Genomic DNA, 14,778 nt, shown 5'->3' with positions numbered 1-14,778 from the left:
GACTGTAGAGTATGTGGTTTAAGCCTAAATCTTACAGGCTTGTATTTATACTGCAGGCTAGGAACGTCTATGCGGTGTATATAGCAGACAGTCCTGGGAAAACTGGCTCACACATGCAGAAAGTCAAACAATTGTCGGAGACTGAGGATATAGCATGTGGTTGGTGATAGGATTTTCACATCACTGCTCTCATTGGGGAACACTAGAAACTTTTCTGCTATATAAGCATCATTTATCAAATTTTATAGATCATATAGTTGTCAGAATAAAAGTAACTGAGTATTCAGGCTTACACCTCAGGCTAAATATTGAGAAAACTTTAGTTGCTTTGCATATTTTTGGGAAACTGCTGACAGGCTAATTGGTACAAAAGATGGTACAGGACACGTTTCATTTCAATTATAATCCCACATTTGATTTATTTTACATGTGCACATAGTGGCTTTCATCAAAAGACTGTCCTCTCAATAGGCCACCATTTTCTGTGGATGAGATGATAGAGACAGGTTAGATTTAATGCAGCATATTTTTTTCAGCAATAACAGCTACAATAATTAATTAATTTAAAATGATCCAGATTCTTTTCCTAGTTTCATCTTTGAAACCTGAGTGAAATGGGACAAATAAAAGAACAGTTATAGTTTGCATGACTTCAACCACTAAAGTCAGTCAATGAGAGAGGTTCAGGAGCTTACAGAGCTGATCCAGTCGATGTAGGAGCTGACTTGGGTGAAGACAGTGGGCTTCTTGGGGAAGTTGCAGCTGAGGCCGGAGCCAAAGCTGACGATACCATGAACCCCCCAGGCACCATCAGTGTTCTGGCAGTTCAGAGGGCCGCCAGAGTCTCCCTGAATCATGTGAGTGAAAACATGTGATTCAAAATTCAATTTTTAACAGTAACTCCTTGTCCTTGGAACAGTTAGTGTAGTGTTTACATCTAACATTACTCACGATACCTTACAGACATTTCTTTCTATGTTTTGGACCTTTTAACTGACACTCTTCCACTGAAATACTGTAGGTTATTCACAAAACAGCATAAATATAGGAAAAATAGTTGCCAGATTTTTTGGGGAATAACATACAGTATCAGAAGAAGAATCTCAGTTAAATAACTAAAATATAAAGGAACAGAGCTCTGACTGTTTGTAAGTGTAACAATTATTATGTAACATTATCTCACAGTTTCCAAAAGGCAAAGTTTAAGTATTCAGATGCCGTTTTTCGTCCAACAGTCCAAAATCCAAAGGTATTTAGTTCAATATCATAGAAAACTAAGAAAACTAGCCAATATTCAAATTTGAGAAGCTGGAAACAGTGACAGTTTAGCTTAAAAAAATTACTGAAACAATTAAACCATTATTAATAGTTGCTTATATTTTGTGTGAAATGTTGTGTTGGAATTGTACGTAGAAATGATTGAAAAAATAAACACTGAAATGAAAACTATACTGGCCTTTTCTCCACAATGCAAGTCCAGAGTTAAAACTTGTCAAAGCAACAAGGAAATCTCCTGCTGTGCTGATAGCTTTGCTGACTGACATATGTATATGTGTATAACACATGGCAAACTTACAAGGTTGAGGAAACATGAGTGTAGCTTGCCGTGTCCAATTTACTGATGTCAGGAAGCACTGGTGCAACAGTATGATGTATCGTTTTATATAATAATGTGATTGTGTCATTCATTATTTTAGACTCACTTGGCAACCAGACACAACTCCGTCTCCGCCTGCACAGACCATGGTTTCCTTCACCTGAGAACCCCACCAGTCTGGCTTGGTGCAGGTAGCGTGGTCCACCACGGGGAGGAGAGCCTGCTGCAGTATGTCAGCAATGGGACCTCCGGCTGTGCGGAGGAGAGATGCATTCAAGCTCAAGCTCAAGTTCAGCTCAGGTACAAAACTTAGATAACAGTTACAACAGTGCTTAGTTTACTGCTGTGTGTAGTGATGATGTAGCGATGATGTATTTTTACCTATTGGACTTGATTATTACTCTTATGTGGCAATAAAGTCATTCTATGGTTGTTGTTTCAGAATAACAGTAACCAGACAGTTCAGTCAGCATCTAATCAAGTTAACCAGAGACAACTACAAAAACATTACATATTTTGAATTACTTTCTTTGTAATTAAATAATTATCATCTGCATTTTTTATCAAATACTATAAGTATTTGGTTAACAACATAGTAATAACTTTGATTATGCATGGTCTTCTGAACATCATAGGAATATAAGCTCTTTGAGGCCTTCTGACATGAAATTATGCAATCCTTTAGTGTTACTACATTTACCTTTGAATAGTAGGTATTAGGTAGTAGCTAGGTATACTGCATACAGTATGTTTTAATAGCTGTAGTGTATACGATCCTGCATACTACCCTAAATACTAAGAAACTGTTTGAATATTTGATTAAAACTACAGTAAATAATGTTTTCTTAGCTGCAACTGCCACAATGACATATAGTTTGTTTTTTGAGACAGAATACAAACTAGATTATAACACATGATGTTGGTACTATTATCTGATTATTTCAAGTGACAAATTAAATTAAACTGAGTCTGTCTCAGGGAGAGGAAAGAGATTGGGCACTCACTGTAGAGGCGACCCCATCCAGTGACGTAGCAGGGTGCGTCATTGGGGAGGACGAAGCCGGCAGCAGGGAGACAAGCAGCCATGATGGTGTCAGAGAAGGTAACGGGGGACTCCAGCCTGATCAGGGCGATGTCATTACTGGAGAAGAAACGCAGCCACATTTAGATTCATCATAGACTCAACTTACTGAAATGATCCTTTTGGTTTTCAGCAAAATCCCTCAGTTCGTAGCCATATCCTTAGTGACAAGTAATGTTTTACCGGATGAAAAAGGGGTTCCACTTCTCATGCACAATGATGTTAGCGGTGCCCATGAACACAGCGCCCTCCTCTGTCTCTATCAGGTTTTGCTTTCCCATGGCCACTCTGTACTCCTTGCCCTTGCTGTAAGTTCACAGACAGAAGAATATGAAGCAGTAATGTTTTAGCTTAAAGATCCTTTCCAGAGATTGAATTTGTGGAAGAATTTCTGCAGTTGACTACAAAACACAATCTCTAGCCGATTACCAACCATGTTGCGAAGATTACTCCTAACAAGCCTGTCAATATACTGGTAAGTCCTACAAGTTAGTTTTTCTTAAAAAAGGGGGAAAACGTGCTAGTAGATATTGAGATAATTTACCCATCAGATAAGAATCTGTTGAATAAAATCCCTGAATAATTAACTGCTATTCAACCTTTGTTTCACTTGGTTCTGAGAATTTCTTTGATCAAGTCAAAATCTATTAGAAACGAATGAAATCGCCTGACAATTCAACACTTATGGATGACACTATACAGCATACACTACATCACTGATTTCTAATATCAGCACGGAGTTATAATACCTGATACAGTGAGCAGCAGTGAGGACCCATTGGTTAGAGATCAGGGTACCTCCACAGGTGTGTCTCCACTCACCCTGTCTGTTGTACTGCAGGGAAATCTGAAATACATATGAACACAATCAGTTATCTTAAAGTTCACTTTTTTTCTCTTCTGTTTTATTTTTTTGGCTACTTGCCCTATTACAGATGATGATGTTTTTTCATGTCATTTGCAGTGTGCATATCCTAATGGGAGTTGATCTAGCTAATGCCTCCTGCTAAAGTGTCTAACCACTTCCAAATCTTAATTGAAAACAGTCCTGTTTTTCTGTGCCTTTGATTGATTATTTTCTTTACTACACTTTTATGTCCTTTATTGAATTTTTGGGCAACTTACTGCACTGTAACCACACTATAACGATATTTCTGGACTATTACTTGTATTTTATTTCATCTCATTTTTGATATATAATTTTATTCCATTTTAATTGATTTATTTTCCTTTTTATTGTCTTTTTAAATATTATTCTAATGCATTTCTTCATTTTTATGTAAAACTTTGCATTGTCTCTGTGTTTTAAAGGTGCCATACAAATAAGCTTGCCTTGCCATACCTATTTCAGAATTCATATTTTTATTTTCTGTCACTTCACATTGCTTGATGTGAGAGTTTTGCTCTCTACTCGTCACTTACTGCACTGTACATCTTAGCTATAATCCATTCCTTTCTTGAAGTCTGTGTTCTTAAATTAGTCTTTTTTTCTGAGAGCTGATATCTTGTTTTCTGGTTGAAACTCCTCACTCAGCATGTTTTACCTGCCAGGGCCAGCTGTGAGGCCTGACATCCTCTCCTCCAACCACCCTGGTCACCACAGGGGGGAAGGTGGGCAGGCCGCACCCGTAGGCTGAGGGGACAGACAGAGACTGACTCTTTTAAAATTCTGAACCAGTACACACAACTATAAATCTCCATTCAGTTTGTAGAGAAAGCTGGAATACCAAGTGAACAGAGTTTAACACAGATGGCTGTAACAGTGCTGTGTGTGATGTTTTTAGCAACAGAAAGATCCTTACCACCAGCAACAAAGAGAGCGAGAACCACAAACTTCATCGTCCGTATCTCCACAGTTTGCAGTAAAACCTCTGGTATATATATATATCTTTCATGATGTTACGCAACCTTCAAAAACCCTTTGACAGATCTTACCCCTGGGGTGGAGCTAAGTGGACATCAAAACGACCAGAAATGAACAGGAATACTAGGCCGAGGACAAAGTGTCACACAGTTCTGTTTTTGAACTTGTTTGTTGAAGGTTTTCTATTTTTATCAAGAGCTGGAGTTCACACAAAGATCTGTACTTCATTGCAAATGTAGCACACCCTCCTCAGATAATCTTTTGAAAGAAAAGTATTGCCACCTGCAGCAGCTGAAGTTTCCATTGCATGTGAAAGCATTTAATGTTTCCTGTGACTGTGCTGTGTTTTTATTAAGCAGTACACAATTATTAGTATAATACTGAAATTCCATTTTCCCGCGCATATATCTACATAAAAAAACTGGTCAGTTCATAAAGTTTGATTGCAGTGTAAGCTCTTAAATACAGTAAATATAGAATTATTATGATGATTCCTTTGCATAGGTCCACAACTATTGTAATATCTAAAATATTGCAATATTAATTAATGTGACTTTTGATTAGATATCAAGAAAACGAAGTGGAGTGATGCAAAAAAAGAATGCTTTTATTATAATTAACAGACCATTGAGGAATTCTACTGCACCACACCTGCAGTACCTGTTGTATCAGCTCAGAGGAAACAGCTGAACTCAAACTATGTTTATAAATTTGTATAAACTATAACAGTAAAATGCGACTTTAGTATATTATTTAATATATTTCAGTATATTACATGATTTGTCCATATCAATTTCCAACGTTGCATGTTTTATCATTTGCCATTCAAGTGTTTTATGTGTAGAAAATGCAAATTATCAACTGAAAACACTGATGTGGGATGAATTCAAATAAATTTTCTAGCTGCATTCATTCTAATTTCTTTACAGACATTTCCTCTTTTTTGCTATTATTTGACTTTGTTCACATCCATATGAATACACACAGTAAGCTGCATAATTTCTGTTACCCTATACCAGAAATAGACTTAGTGGTTAAAAAAAAAAAAAAAACAGTAAAAGGGAACTTAAATCCTAAGTGTACACTGTGTATTTTCACGTATAAAAACAGGACAGCGCTTTTATTTTCTTTGATAGAATAAGAGAAATGGACAGACCATTTTCAAATAAACATATTACCATAGAGTGTGAAAATCATCTCTCACTTGAAAGTTAAAAGATGAACTCAGGCTACTGTGAGACATCTGTGAGGTTCACACAGAGGTTGAGGTGGGGAGATAAGGTGTATTTGGGGATATCTGTGGTTGCTTATCTCCAAGGTTGATTTATTTTTCCCAACCTACTTTTCCTGGCTGTGCTTCAAATGTTAAGCAACACATTTGAGGTCTTCAACAGGTCTGATAAAGCACAATATAAGACGGAGCAGGTCCCCCTCACCTTCTGCAGAAGATAGTCACTATGAAGTTCATGATCTTGGCTTTGTTTGTTGCTGGTGGTAAGCTCTGATACACTTCTGACCAGGCAATTACATGTTTTGCTACATACAACTTTTACATAAAGTACAAATGGATATGAAGCTATGAATTTATGGAGTTTAACAATCACATTTAACTGCTTGTAAAACATTTTTGATAATTAAAGAAAAAAAAATTACTGCTGATGTTAAGACACCATCATGAATCACCATATTCTATACTTGTCTTTCAGCCTACGGGTGCGGCCTGCCCACCTTCCCCCCTGTGGTGACCAGGGTGGTTGGTGGAGAGGATGTAAGGCCTCACAGCTGGCCCTGGCAGGTATAGTCCTTTAAATCTTCTCAAAATTCTGTCTGCTGTCCATTTCCTAAGGTCATAAAAGATTCATGTGCCGTCGTCCTCCGTTTTCCTCAGGTGTCTCTGCAGTACAAGAGTGGCAGCAACTTCTACCACACCTGCGGTGCCACACTGATCTCCGACCAGTGGGTCCTCACTGCTGCTCACTGCATCAGGTGTGGCTTAAGACGTTTAAGAAATTTGAAATGACAAAGGTATACAAGGCAAAGAGGACAAAGAGAGCCAGGACTGTGGAAGACAGGGTACTTATCATACAGTGTGATAGAAGCAGTACAGAAGGAAAAATACGTTTGGACTTGCTATTGAAAAACATATGCTTGAACTTCTACTTGATTACTTTAGCAGCCTGATAAGTGAAATGCACAGTATTATATCAGTAGTTTAGTATTATTAATTATATTCAATCACTTTAATGCAAAAACTATTATGTTGATATCAGAATATTAATAATTGGGAATTCCACTTTTGTTTACACTGGTGGTTCAGACTTAAAGATTTTCAGAGTTAAAAAAAACACTTAATGGTGGCAGGAGTAGTCCTGTGCTAATACAATGGTAGTAGAGGTAATTGTATTGGTACTTTTTGTAACTAACTTTGGTGTTCTAATAAAGTGTTATAAGTGAATAGACGCCTGCCTTAAGCAACTCTAACTCTTGTTTCTGTTTTTTTTTTTTCCTGGCCAAGCAGCAGTCGCACCTACAGAGTCTACCTGGGAAAACACAATCTGAAGAACAACGAGGCTGGTTCCATTGCCATCAGCCCTGCCAAGATCATTGTCAACGAGAACTGGGACCCTTACAGGATCCGGTGGGCTCAGTTATAATAACAATATATTGTGGGCTACATATTATCCTGCTGTGACTGTTTTGTTTTAAGTACTTTATCCATGCTATTTATGTACGCTAGCATATTGTGCATCTGAATGCTAAATTTGTGTTCATGCTCCAGTAACGACATTGCCCTGATCAAGCTGTCGACTCCCGTCACATTCTCTAACACCATCATGGCTGCCTGTCTTCCCGACTCTGGTAACATCCTGCCTCAAGGTGCTCCATGCTACGTTACTGGCTGGGGACGTCTCTGGAGTAAGTTATATCAAAAACAACAACCAAAAAAAAACAGAAAAACAAAAAAACCCACCGTCAACCAAGGCTGGTAACATTAATGTCTTGTCTTATCTGTAATTTTTTATCAATTTTCCAGTTAAATTTAATTGTGATCACAGGACTCGAGGTTAATCATCAACTGAAATGTCGTTGGCCATTAATTTGAACGGGACTGAAGTGATTGAGTCCAGTTTCAAGATCACTCTTAATCATGTCTTGGTTTTGACTCTGCCTCATAGTTTTAGGATTTTAACTATCAACTGATTTCCCAATAATCTAGAAATAAAAAAGTTACATAAAGCACCAGGATTACACCTCGACCTTATGCAACAAATAACTAACTTTATGCGTTTAAGAAATGGAATATGACACAAGCGCTAACAAATAGCATTGATTTATAATCTCTGTTGATCATTATAAAGCTTTTTGATCTTCAAGAAATTTTCGTTTTTATCAGGTTTTGAATTGAAACCGGACCTAGAGGACCTAGTTTTCGAATAGACTTAGCCTTGAGTGAAGTGGTCTAGACTACAGACCTGAATGTGAATGCCCTGTTCTCCTCTAAAGCTGGAGGTCCTATTGCCGATATCCTGCAGCAGGCCCTCCTTCCTGTGGTCAGCCACTCCATCTGCGCCAGGCCTGACTGGTGGGGCAGCCTGGTCACCAACAAAATGGTCTGTGCTGGAGGAGACGGACAGCTGGCTAGCTGCAATGTAAGTCTGATTCATTTTATTTTATTGTTAAGATCTATAATGTTCATTTTCTAAAAGCACTTGCCATTATCTGTCTTTTCTTTTTTTTTGCCTAATATCACGTTTGTCCTCGTTACCTTTTAGGGAGACTCCGGTGGTCCCCTGAACTGTCAGAGCCCTGACGGTTCTTGGGAAGTCCACGGTGTGGTGAGCTTTGGTTCAAGCATGGGCTGCAACTACCCCAAGAAGCCCTCCGTCTTCACTAGGGTCAGCGCCTACATCTCCTGGATCTCCAACGTAAGTGGAAAAGCGTTGAACACTAAAATATTTGTACAAAAGATTTCATGGTTCACTCTGTACATTTTTGTTTCTTTTTGGTTCAAGCTGACAACATTGAAACTTAATCCCTGTCTTGAGATAGAGCCACTCACTGTTTACCAGCTTTATAGACATATCACAGAACAGAAAGAGCTAAAAATACTGATGGACAGCAATTTGTTTGTGGTTATTACATGGCTCTTAATGTTAGAAAAAATTCCGAGAAATTGTTTTATATAAAAGTTTGAAAAACCTTTACATTTTTAATATCTGGCAAAATTCAAGTTTTCCAGAAAAGATTCAATGAACTTATAAAAATTATGAAATACCACGGTAATAATCATCTCAATTTTTAATTTAACCTTAAATTACTTGGTAGCACAGAAGAATAATGAGTAGAAATGTTGTGATAAAGAGGTCCAGATGCTCTAGTGCCCTATTTCAAAATATTCTCCCTATGCTTTCTTTTTTCCAGGTGATGGCCAGCAACTAAGATGCAGATTGGTTTGTGTCATTATTTTTTGTGCTTGACAATCAAATAAAGAATGTAGTGGCTAATATGGTGTCCTCTGTGTTGGTATTTATGTGTTTGAAAAGTGTCGCAAAATACTCATCCTCTAAACCTCATTTACTAAGAATGTCAATGTAACGTGTTTACATGTGAACACTCAAGCAGGATGATTTTCAGCAAAAAGTTGAAGTCGTGGATCATCTCCGTCATGTGTTCCTTCAGTGCGTTATGCAAAAGGTCTCACTTTGGCAAATGAAAAGGCTCCCTGACTGCTGTAAATATTAAACATGTTATTGGATTCCACAAAGAAAAGAAATCTGGTGCAAAGAGCCTCTTGTCATCGTTAATGCCTTTAACAAATCCAAATAATACATTTGTTTCATATGACAGAAATATTGAGGACTGAAAGTAAACAAACAAAAACTTATTTTGGCATAATTTCCACTGCATCATTTTACAGTTATTCGTCATATTATTGTATTGTCTAGAGGAACGTTTAATATAAACACAAATCTCTACAACAGCCCCACAGTCCAGTGGAATATGTGCAAAAACACAACCTAATGGACAAGAAAGAGTAAAGTACTTCACATGTGAAAAGACAATGCACACAAACATAAAGCTCTGTGCGCACTTTCCTCTTTTTTCCTCTTCTCTTCCTGTTAATATTTTATGTCCTCCATTTTTTTCTTTTACAGTCACTCAAATACAGGTGAGACCTGAACACACCTTTACAAAGTCATCCAGGAGATCGACCTGGTGTCATGGTGTGTAGTATCGGAAATGTTTTAAAGTGACTAATCACTCGCTGCATGTGAATGCGGACACTTGACAGCCGACAGAGGTGGAGCAGGAATCGGGCGGCTGAGACTTTTCTTTTGTCAAAGGTGGGATTTTTGATGTTGCTCCGATATCCGCCAATTCATCTTAAACAAGAAACTTCCTCTCGGCAAGAACCACATCGCCATGTTTGAGCTTTCCCGAATCCGGTGTCATAATCTGGTCGGAGGCACGGCCTCCAAATCCATCTGATAAGAAACAAACAGCCCCTGCTGGTGTTATTCCAATTAGATACTTAATAGTGTTTTTTCTTTACGTGTTGTGACCAGGTTTGAGCTCGTGCTACTAAGATTGAGGTTCTCTCTACGGAGACTTCAGTGCAGTGAATGACGCACCGACATCAGTCCATAAATCCTGGGTTTAAAACACCTTGGCAAATAGCTCTGGCAGTTTCCCTGCTTGGTAGGAAATATAAGAGGACGCAGTAGAGAAGACAACACAGGTATCCACTCTCTAATGATCTTTGAGGCGACCAAGAGTGATACTCCAAATTTCTCAGCAATGTATCTGTTGGTGAATCCATGTTTGACTTTCATGAGAACCAAAAGCAGGCGGTCTTCCTAACTCAACTCACCCCTTAGGACTACCGCACCTCTTTTAATGATACCCAACAGCTAAATGGAAACTTGCGATGACAGCAGTCCAGTAAAGAGTTGAACTTTTAGAGTCTTCATCCTTATTTGAATGGAATCTGAGGTTTGATCTCCCTAGTTGCTGCTTCAGCTGTTTGTTTCCTCCCAGACCAAGCAGGACTGCTTTGTGTTAATGTTGGATCAATGATGGAGTACCTTGATTTGTCCAATATTTCATTTACTGGATAAGCTGAAAACAGACATGAACAGTTTCTCAACTGATTTTCCAGACTGTCACAATACATATTGATATATATTGACTAAAAACATAGACTGACATATACTGTGATACAGGATTGTATCCATAATCCAAAAGCGAAATCATGTGTACTTTCTGGAATTAACAATTATGTCGGAGGGACAGTTCAACCAAAAAAAAAAACACAAACAAAACCCCCTTTTTTTTCTCACTCAGTGGTATCAGTATCAGCTGTCTCTGTAGAGAGTTTTGATTCTATGTGTCCTCAGATATCTGCCTCTGAGATTTCTGCCTCCAGCCTTATACAATGGCATTTCATCAGTGGTGCTTACGTCTCAGAAAAATGAAATTTTAACGATGACATCTCTTCTCAGATCCAGTTAAAGTATCTTCTACTCTGAATAATCAAACCTCCTAACCGTTTTCTAAGGAAATATTTCTGAGTTATGAAAGCAAAACGCAGTTCCAGTAAAAACTGCCCACTGTGGCACTGTGGGTTATCCAAAGTAACAGCATTTTGCTGTTCGATTTTTCCAAATGGGCTTTTCAATTATGTGAGCAAAACAAACTGCAGAAACTCAAGAACATCGGCAAAACTATCTGCGTGGCTTGAAATCATCAGAGATCAGTGAAAATATTGCTTTTTTCTTTTCTTTAATTGTCGATGGTCAGGAGGCTTCACGGGAGGCTTGGTCTCCATCCTGCCAACCGTCTGACAACCCGAACATGGACTGATCCGGCTCCTTATGTGTCCAATGTCACCTAAACCCTAAGGACACTTATCATAACCAGGCATTGCTGATGTCCAACAGTGTTGGCAGATGTTCCGACTGGATTAGAGGAATCGCGAAGATTCATGAGGGCGAAGTCACGCCATGCCGTATGAGCTGGTAAACGCTTGACGAAATGTGCACCGCACAAGCTCTGGTCTCTCTTGGATCCAACGGGACTCCAATCCGGTCTTCTTATTGCCTCCAGCTGCCACAGCTTTCTCCTCCGCCGCTGAGAGGGACGCCTCCCTCTCGGGATACCGAACATGTTCCAACCATCACCAGTCCGATTGGAGCATTTAACGGCACAACAACTTCGTGTCAACTTGAAAGATGCTTAGCGCCACCTGCTGTATCGGAGTCTGTAGTGTCGCGTTACTAAATCGTCTACATACCGACGATAACGTAATAGTTAGAATAAATCGATCACAGCTACAATGATTGTGATTAGCATTTGGTAATCTTCTTCCAGCTCCTACTCAGAAACCCTTTGAAGCCCCGTATTTCTAACAATGAGGGAGTGAGTTCCCACATCCACTGTACCTACAAGTCACCTTGATATTAGTGTCAAACTCACATTGTGAAATAACATGTACACATCATCCATCACCTGTCAAATATCAGTACAAGCAGACTGTCTATACTGTACATAGACCCGTGTACTTGCACATATTATAACCACCTACTGTATGTATATAGGCTAACTTATTGCATTAACCAATTCATTTTTTTAGCGCTCCTTGAAATAAATGCACCACTTGTTTCCTTGTTTATAGCCTCAGAAACATGACCTATATTGCATAATTAAATATCTATATGGAGACGGGTCCCCCTCCTCCTTTTTTTTTTGTCGTTTCTTTGTCTTTTCTCAACTTTGTTGTCCTTGTTTTCGCTGTATGCTGGTGCGTATCTTTCTCCCTGGACATTGTTCCCGGTAATGATACCACTGTGTGTAACCACACTGAAAGCTACCAGAAACCGGAGTCCGTTTCTCGTATGCCACCCTTAACATGCCTTTATCCTTATTTTCTGCGCAGCCGAAATGTCTACCTCTAAGACCCCAATGCTGCTGCCGAGGATGAATTGTCTTACCTACATGAGGCACAGTCCCGTGTCATGTCTTTTGGAGTTGCTGGTTTTATAGAGGCAGCTGATGATAAACAACTCATATGTGTTGGAAGTTAACTTTGATTGGGGCCCACTGTTTTCCGGCATTTGTGTTGCGGGGATGTATAAATGCACTATGTCATCGTCCTCTGAAGTCACTGAGGACACAACTAAATTATTTATTAGTTTTATTTAAAAGCTTTATTTTGGAATACTCAAGTAGCCTAAAGCAAATAGAAAAGTTTTAACTGCAAATATGTGAAATTATATCACATATCATGGGACGACTTGCAATTTCAACTGTGTCCACTATGGAAAAATTGCTGCATAGCCTTTCGCTGTTTCAGGGATACACTTAGTTGAGGCTCGGCTGTGACCTGCAAAATAAGTTTGACCCTGCTCGGTGACATGCTGGAGGCCAGTTTTAACACCTGTCCATCACTGTATGACCTGCACAGCTTGAAACGTTTGAATTTTACTTCCCTGACAGAGAAGTCTGCTTCCAGTTCCACATGTCGGAGGCAACACACGTTTACCAGTCAGAGTTGAGGAAATGTGCACTGAGCAAGGCATTGACAAGGCACTTTGTTCACTTTAAACTCTTTCTTATCATCTTTGAATACCCCGCTCTGTTCAAGAAGGTGTTTTGTCTTTTTCTAAATAACGTTTTCACAGTCAGCATTCTTGATGCTGTTTTATCAGCACACAATATCACTCATCTGTAAAATACGTGACATGACCATCACTTTTGTGGACTTAACCACATCTGAGCTATTTATTAACAAGTACAACTCAAATGTTTTCAGTGCAGCACAGTTTTATTATATGACTTCATATCATCACAGAAGTTCAAGAATCTCAGGGCACTGTTCAAAAAGTAGGTCTAGACCATACTCTCTTTATTTACAGAGAACCAACATTCCCACATGATGAAGCACTCGGCCACAGTAGCAAGGAAAAACTCCCTTTTCATCGGTAGAATCCTTGAGCAGAACCAGGCTCATGGTGGGCGGCCGTCTGCCTCGACCGGTTGGTTTGAAAGAAGTGGAGAGGGGGTAAGAAAGAGGAAAGGGGAGGGGGGGTAAGAAAGAGGAAAGGGGGGAGGGAGAGGGAAGAAAGAGGAAAGGGGGGAGGGGAGGAGGGTAAGAAAGAGGAAGGGGGGGTAAGAAAGAGGAAAGCAGGGAGGGAGGGGGTGGGGTGAAGCGAAGAGGAGAGAAAGAAAGGGGGGTGGGGGGGTAGGAGGAAAGAACATAGTACAAGACAAATTCACAATGCACAAGACTAATAATAAGGCTAACAGTGATAGTTTTAGCAGTGGGTGATGAGCAGGATCAGTTCCATTCAGAAGATGGATTTTTTCAGGATGCTGTTTCTGGACATGTGGTAACCGTCAATCTGCTCAGACAAACGGCTCCAGTGTCTCTCCTTGCAGGCCCCCATCTTTCTGTAGTGCTCTCTGAGCCTGGAGGCCTCCCTCATCTTCTCCATCTGATCCTGCTTCTTATGCAGGTGGAGTCCAGACTCCAGTTTCTTCTGCAGCCAGTGCAGGAGCTTGGAGGATTTTGATGTTGCTGCTTTTTCAAAGAAATAAAGGTGAGGAGCATGGGGAAATATGTAGCATTAAATAAGGGAAAAATGCAGTTTGATACAAGTGGATACAAATGAGATACATACTTTCGGACTTGAGGCTTGCATTTTCAGCAGCGGGGCGGTGGGTGAAGTCGGTTGGGTGGAGCTCCTCCTGGACAGTCTGAGGCTCTGTTGTCTGCTCTCCAACCCAATTGTCAATCAGAGTATTTCTCCTACTCTGCTCCTGTCTCTTCACCTCAGCGGTCAGGTACTTTGAGCCGGCTTTGTCCTGCACTCTTGGCACAAGGCAAAGCTCAGCTTCCTCGTGCCTCCCCTGCTGCTCCCTCTTCAGATCACCGATAGGGGATCTGGACCTTGTGATGGGCTCCTCCTCTACCTGCATCACCTTCTTCCACTGAAGCCTGTCTTCCTTCAGCTGGTCTTGTTTTTCTATGTCCAGGGCCTTTTTCTTATTTGCCCTCCTCTCCTCCTCAGCCCTTTCTTTCTGCAGCTTCAGGCTTTCAGTCTCTTTAGCGCTTTCCTCATTTTCTCTCCCGCACCTCTGAAGCTCTTCTAGGTCGGCTCTTTCTCTGCGCTCCATCTCCATTGCCCTCAACTCTCTAAACATTTCTTTTCTCAGGGCTTTCCTTCTCTCCTCAGG

General features: G+C 39.9%; 2 protein-coding genes across 2 annotated transcripts; one reads left to right on the top strand and one right to left on the bottom strand.

Annotated features, from left to right (window-relative positions):
- Positions 1-405: 405 nt before the first annotated feature.
- Positions 406-4,517, bottom strand: LOC120804556 (chymotrypsin-C-like). Its single transcript, XM_040154065.1, has 8 exons — positions 4,481-4,517; positions 4,223-4,311; positions 3,428-3,525; positions 2,862-2,984; positions 2,602-2,738; positions 1,704-1,849; positions 696-848; positions 406-482 (listed from the first exon to the last, which is right to left on the bottom strand). Exons 1-8 carry the CDS (start codon positions 4,515-4,517, stop codon positions 465-467), a joined length of 801 nt encoding a protein of 266 aa, XP_040009999.1. The 3' UTR covers positions 406-464.
- A 1,482-nt stretch (positions 4,518-5,999) lies between these two features.
- LOC120803676 (chymotrypsin-like elastase family member 2A) lies at positions 6,000-9,045 on the top strand. The gene is made up of 8 exons (XM_040152403.1): positions 6,000-6,036; positions 6,249-6,337; positions 6,431-6,528; positions 7,061-7,180; positions 7,322-7,458; positions 8,047-8,192; positions 8,316-8,468; positions 8,965-9,045. Exons 1-8 carry the CDS (start codon positions 6,000-6,002, stop codon positions 8,980-8,982), a joined length of 798 nt encoding a protein of 265 aa, XP_040008337.1. The 3' UTR covers positions 8,983-9,045.
- Positions 9,046-14,778: the final 5,733 nt, after the last annotated feature.

This window comes from Xiphias gladius, chromosome 18 (genome assembly GCF_016859285.1).
Source record: "Xiphias gladius isolate SHS-SW01 ecotype Sanya breed wild chromosome 18, ASM1685928v1, whole genome shotgun sequence".
In the NCBI taxonomy this organism is placed as follows: domain Eukaryota; kingdom Metazoa; phylum Chordata; class Actinopteri; order Istiophoriformes; family Xiphiidae; genus Xiphias; species Xiphias gladius.
This window is presented reverse-complemented; position numbering and strand designations above follow the sequence as displayed.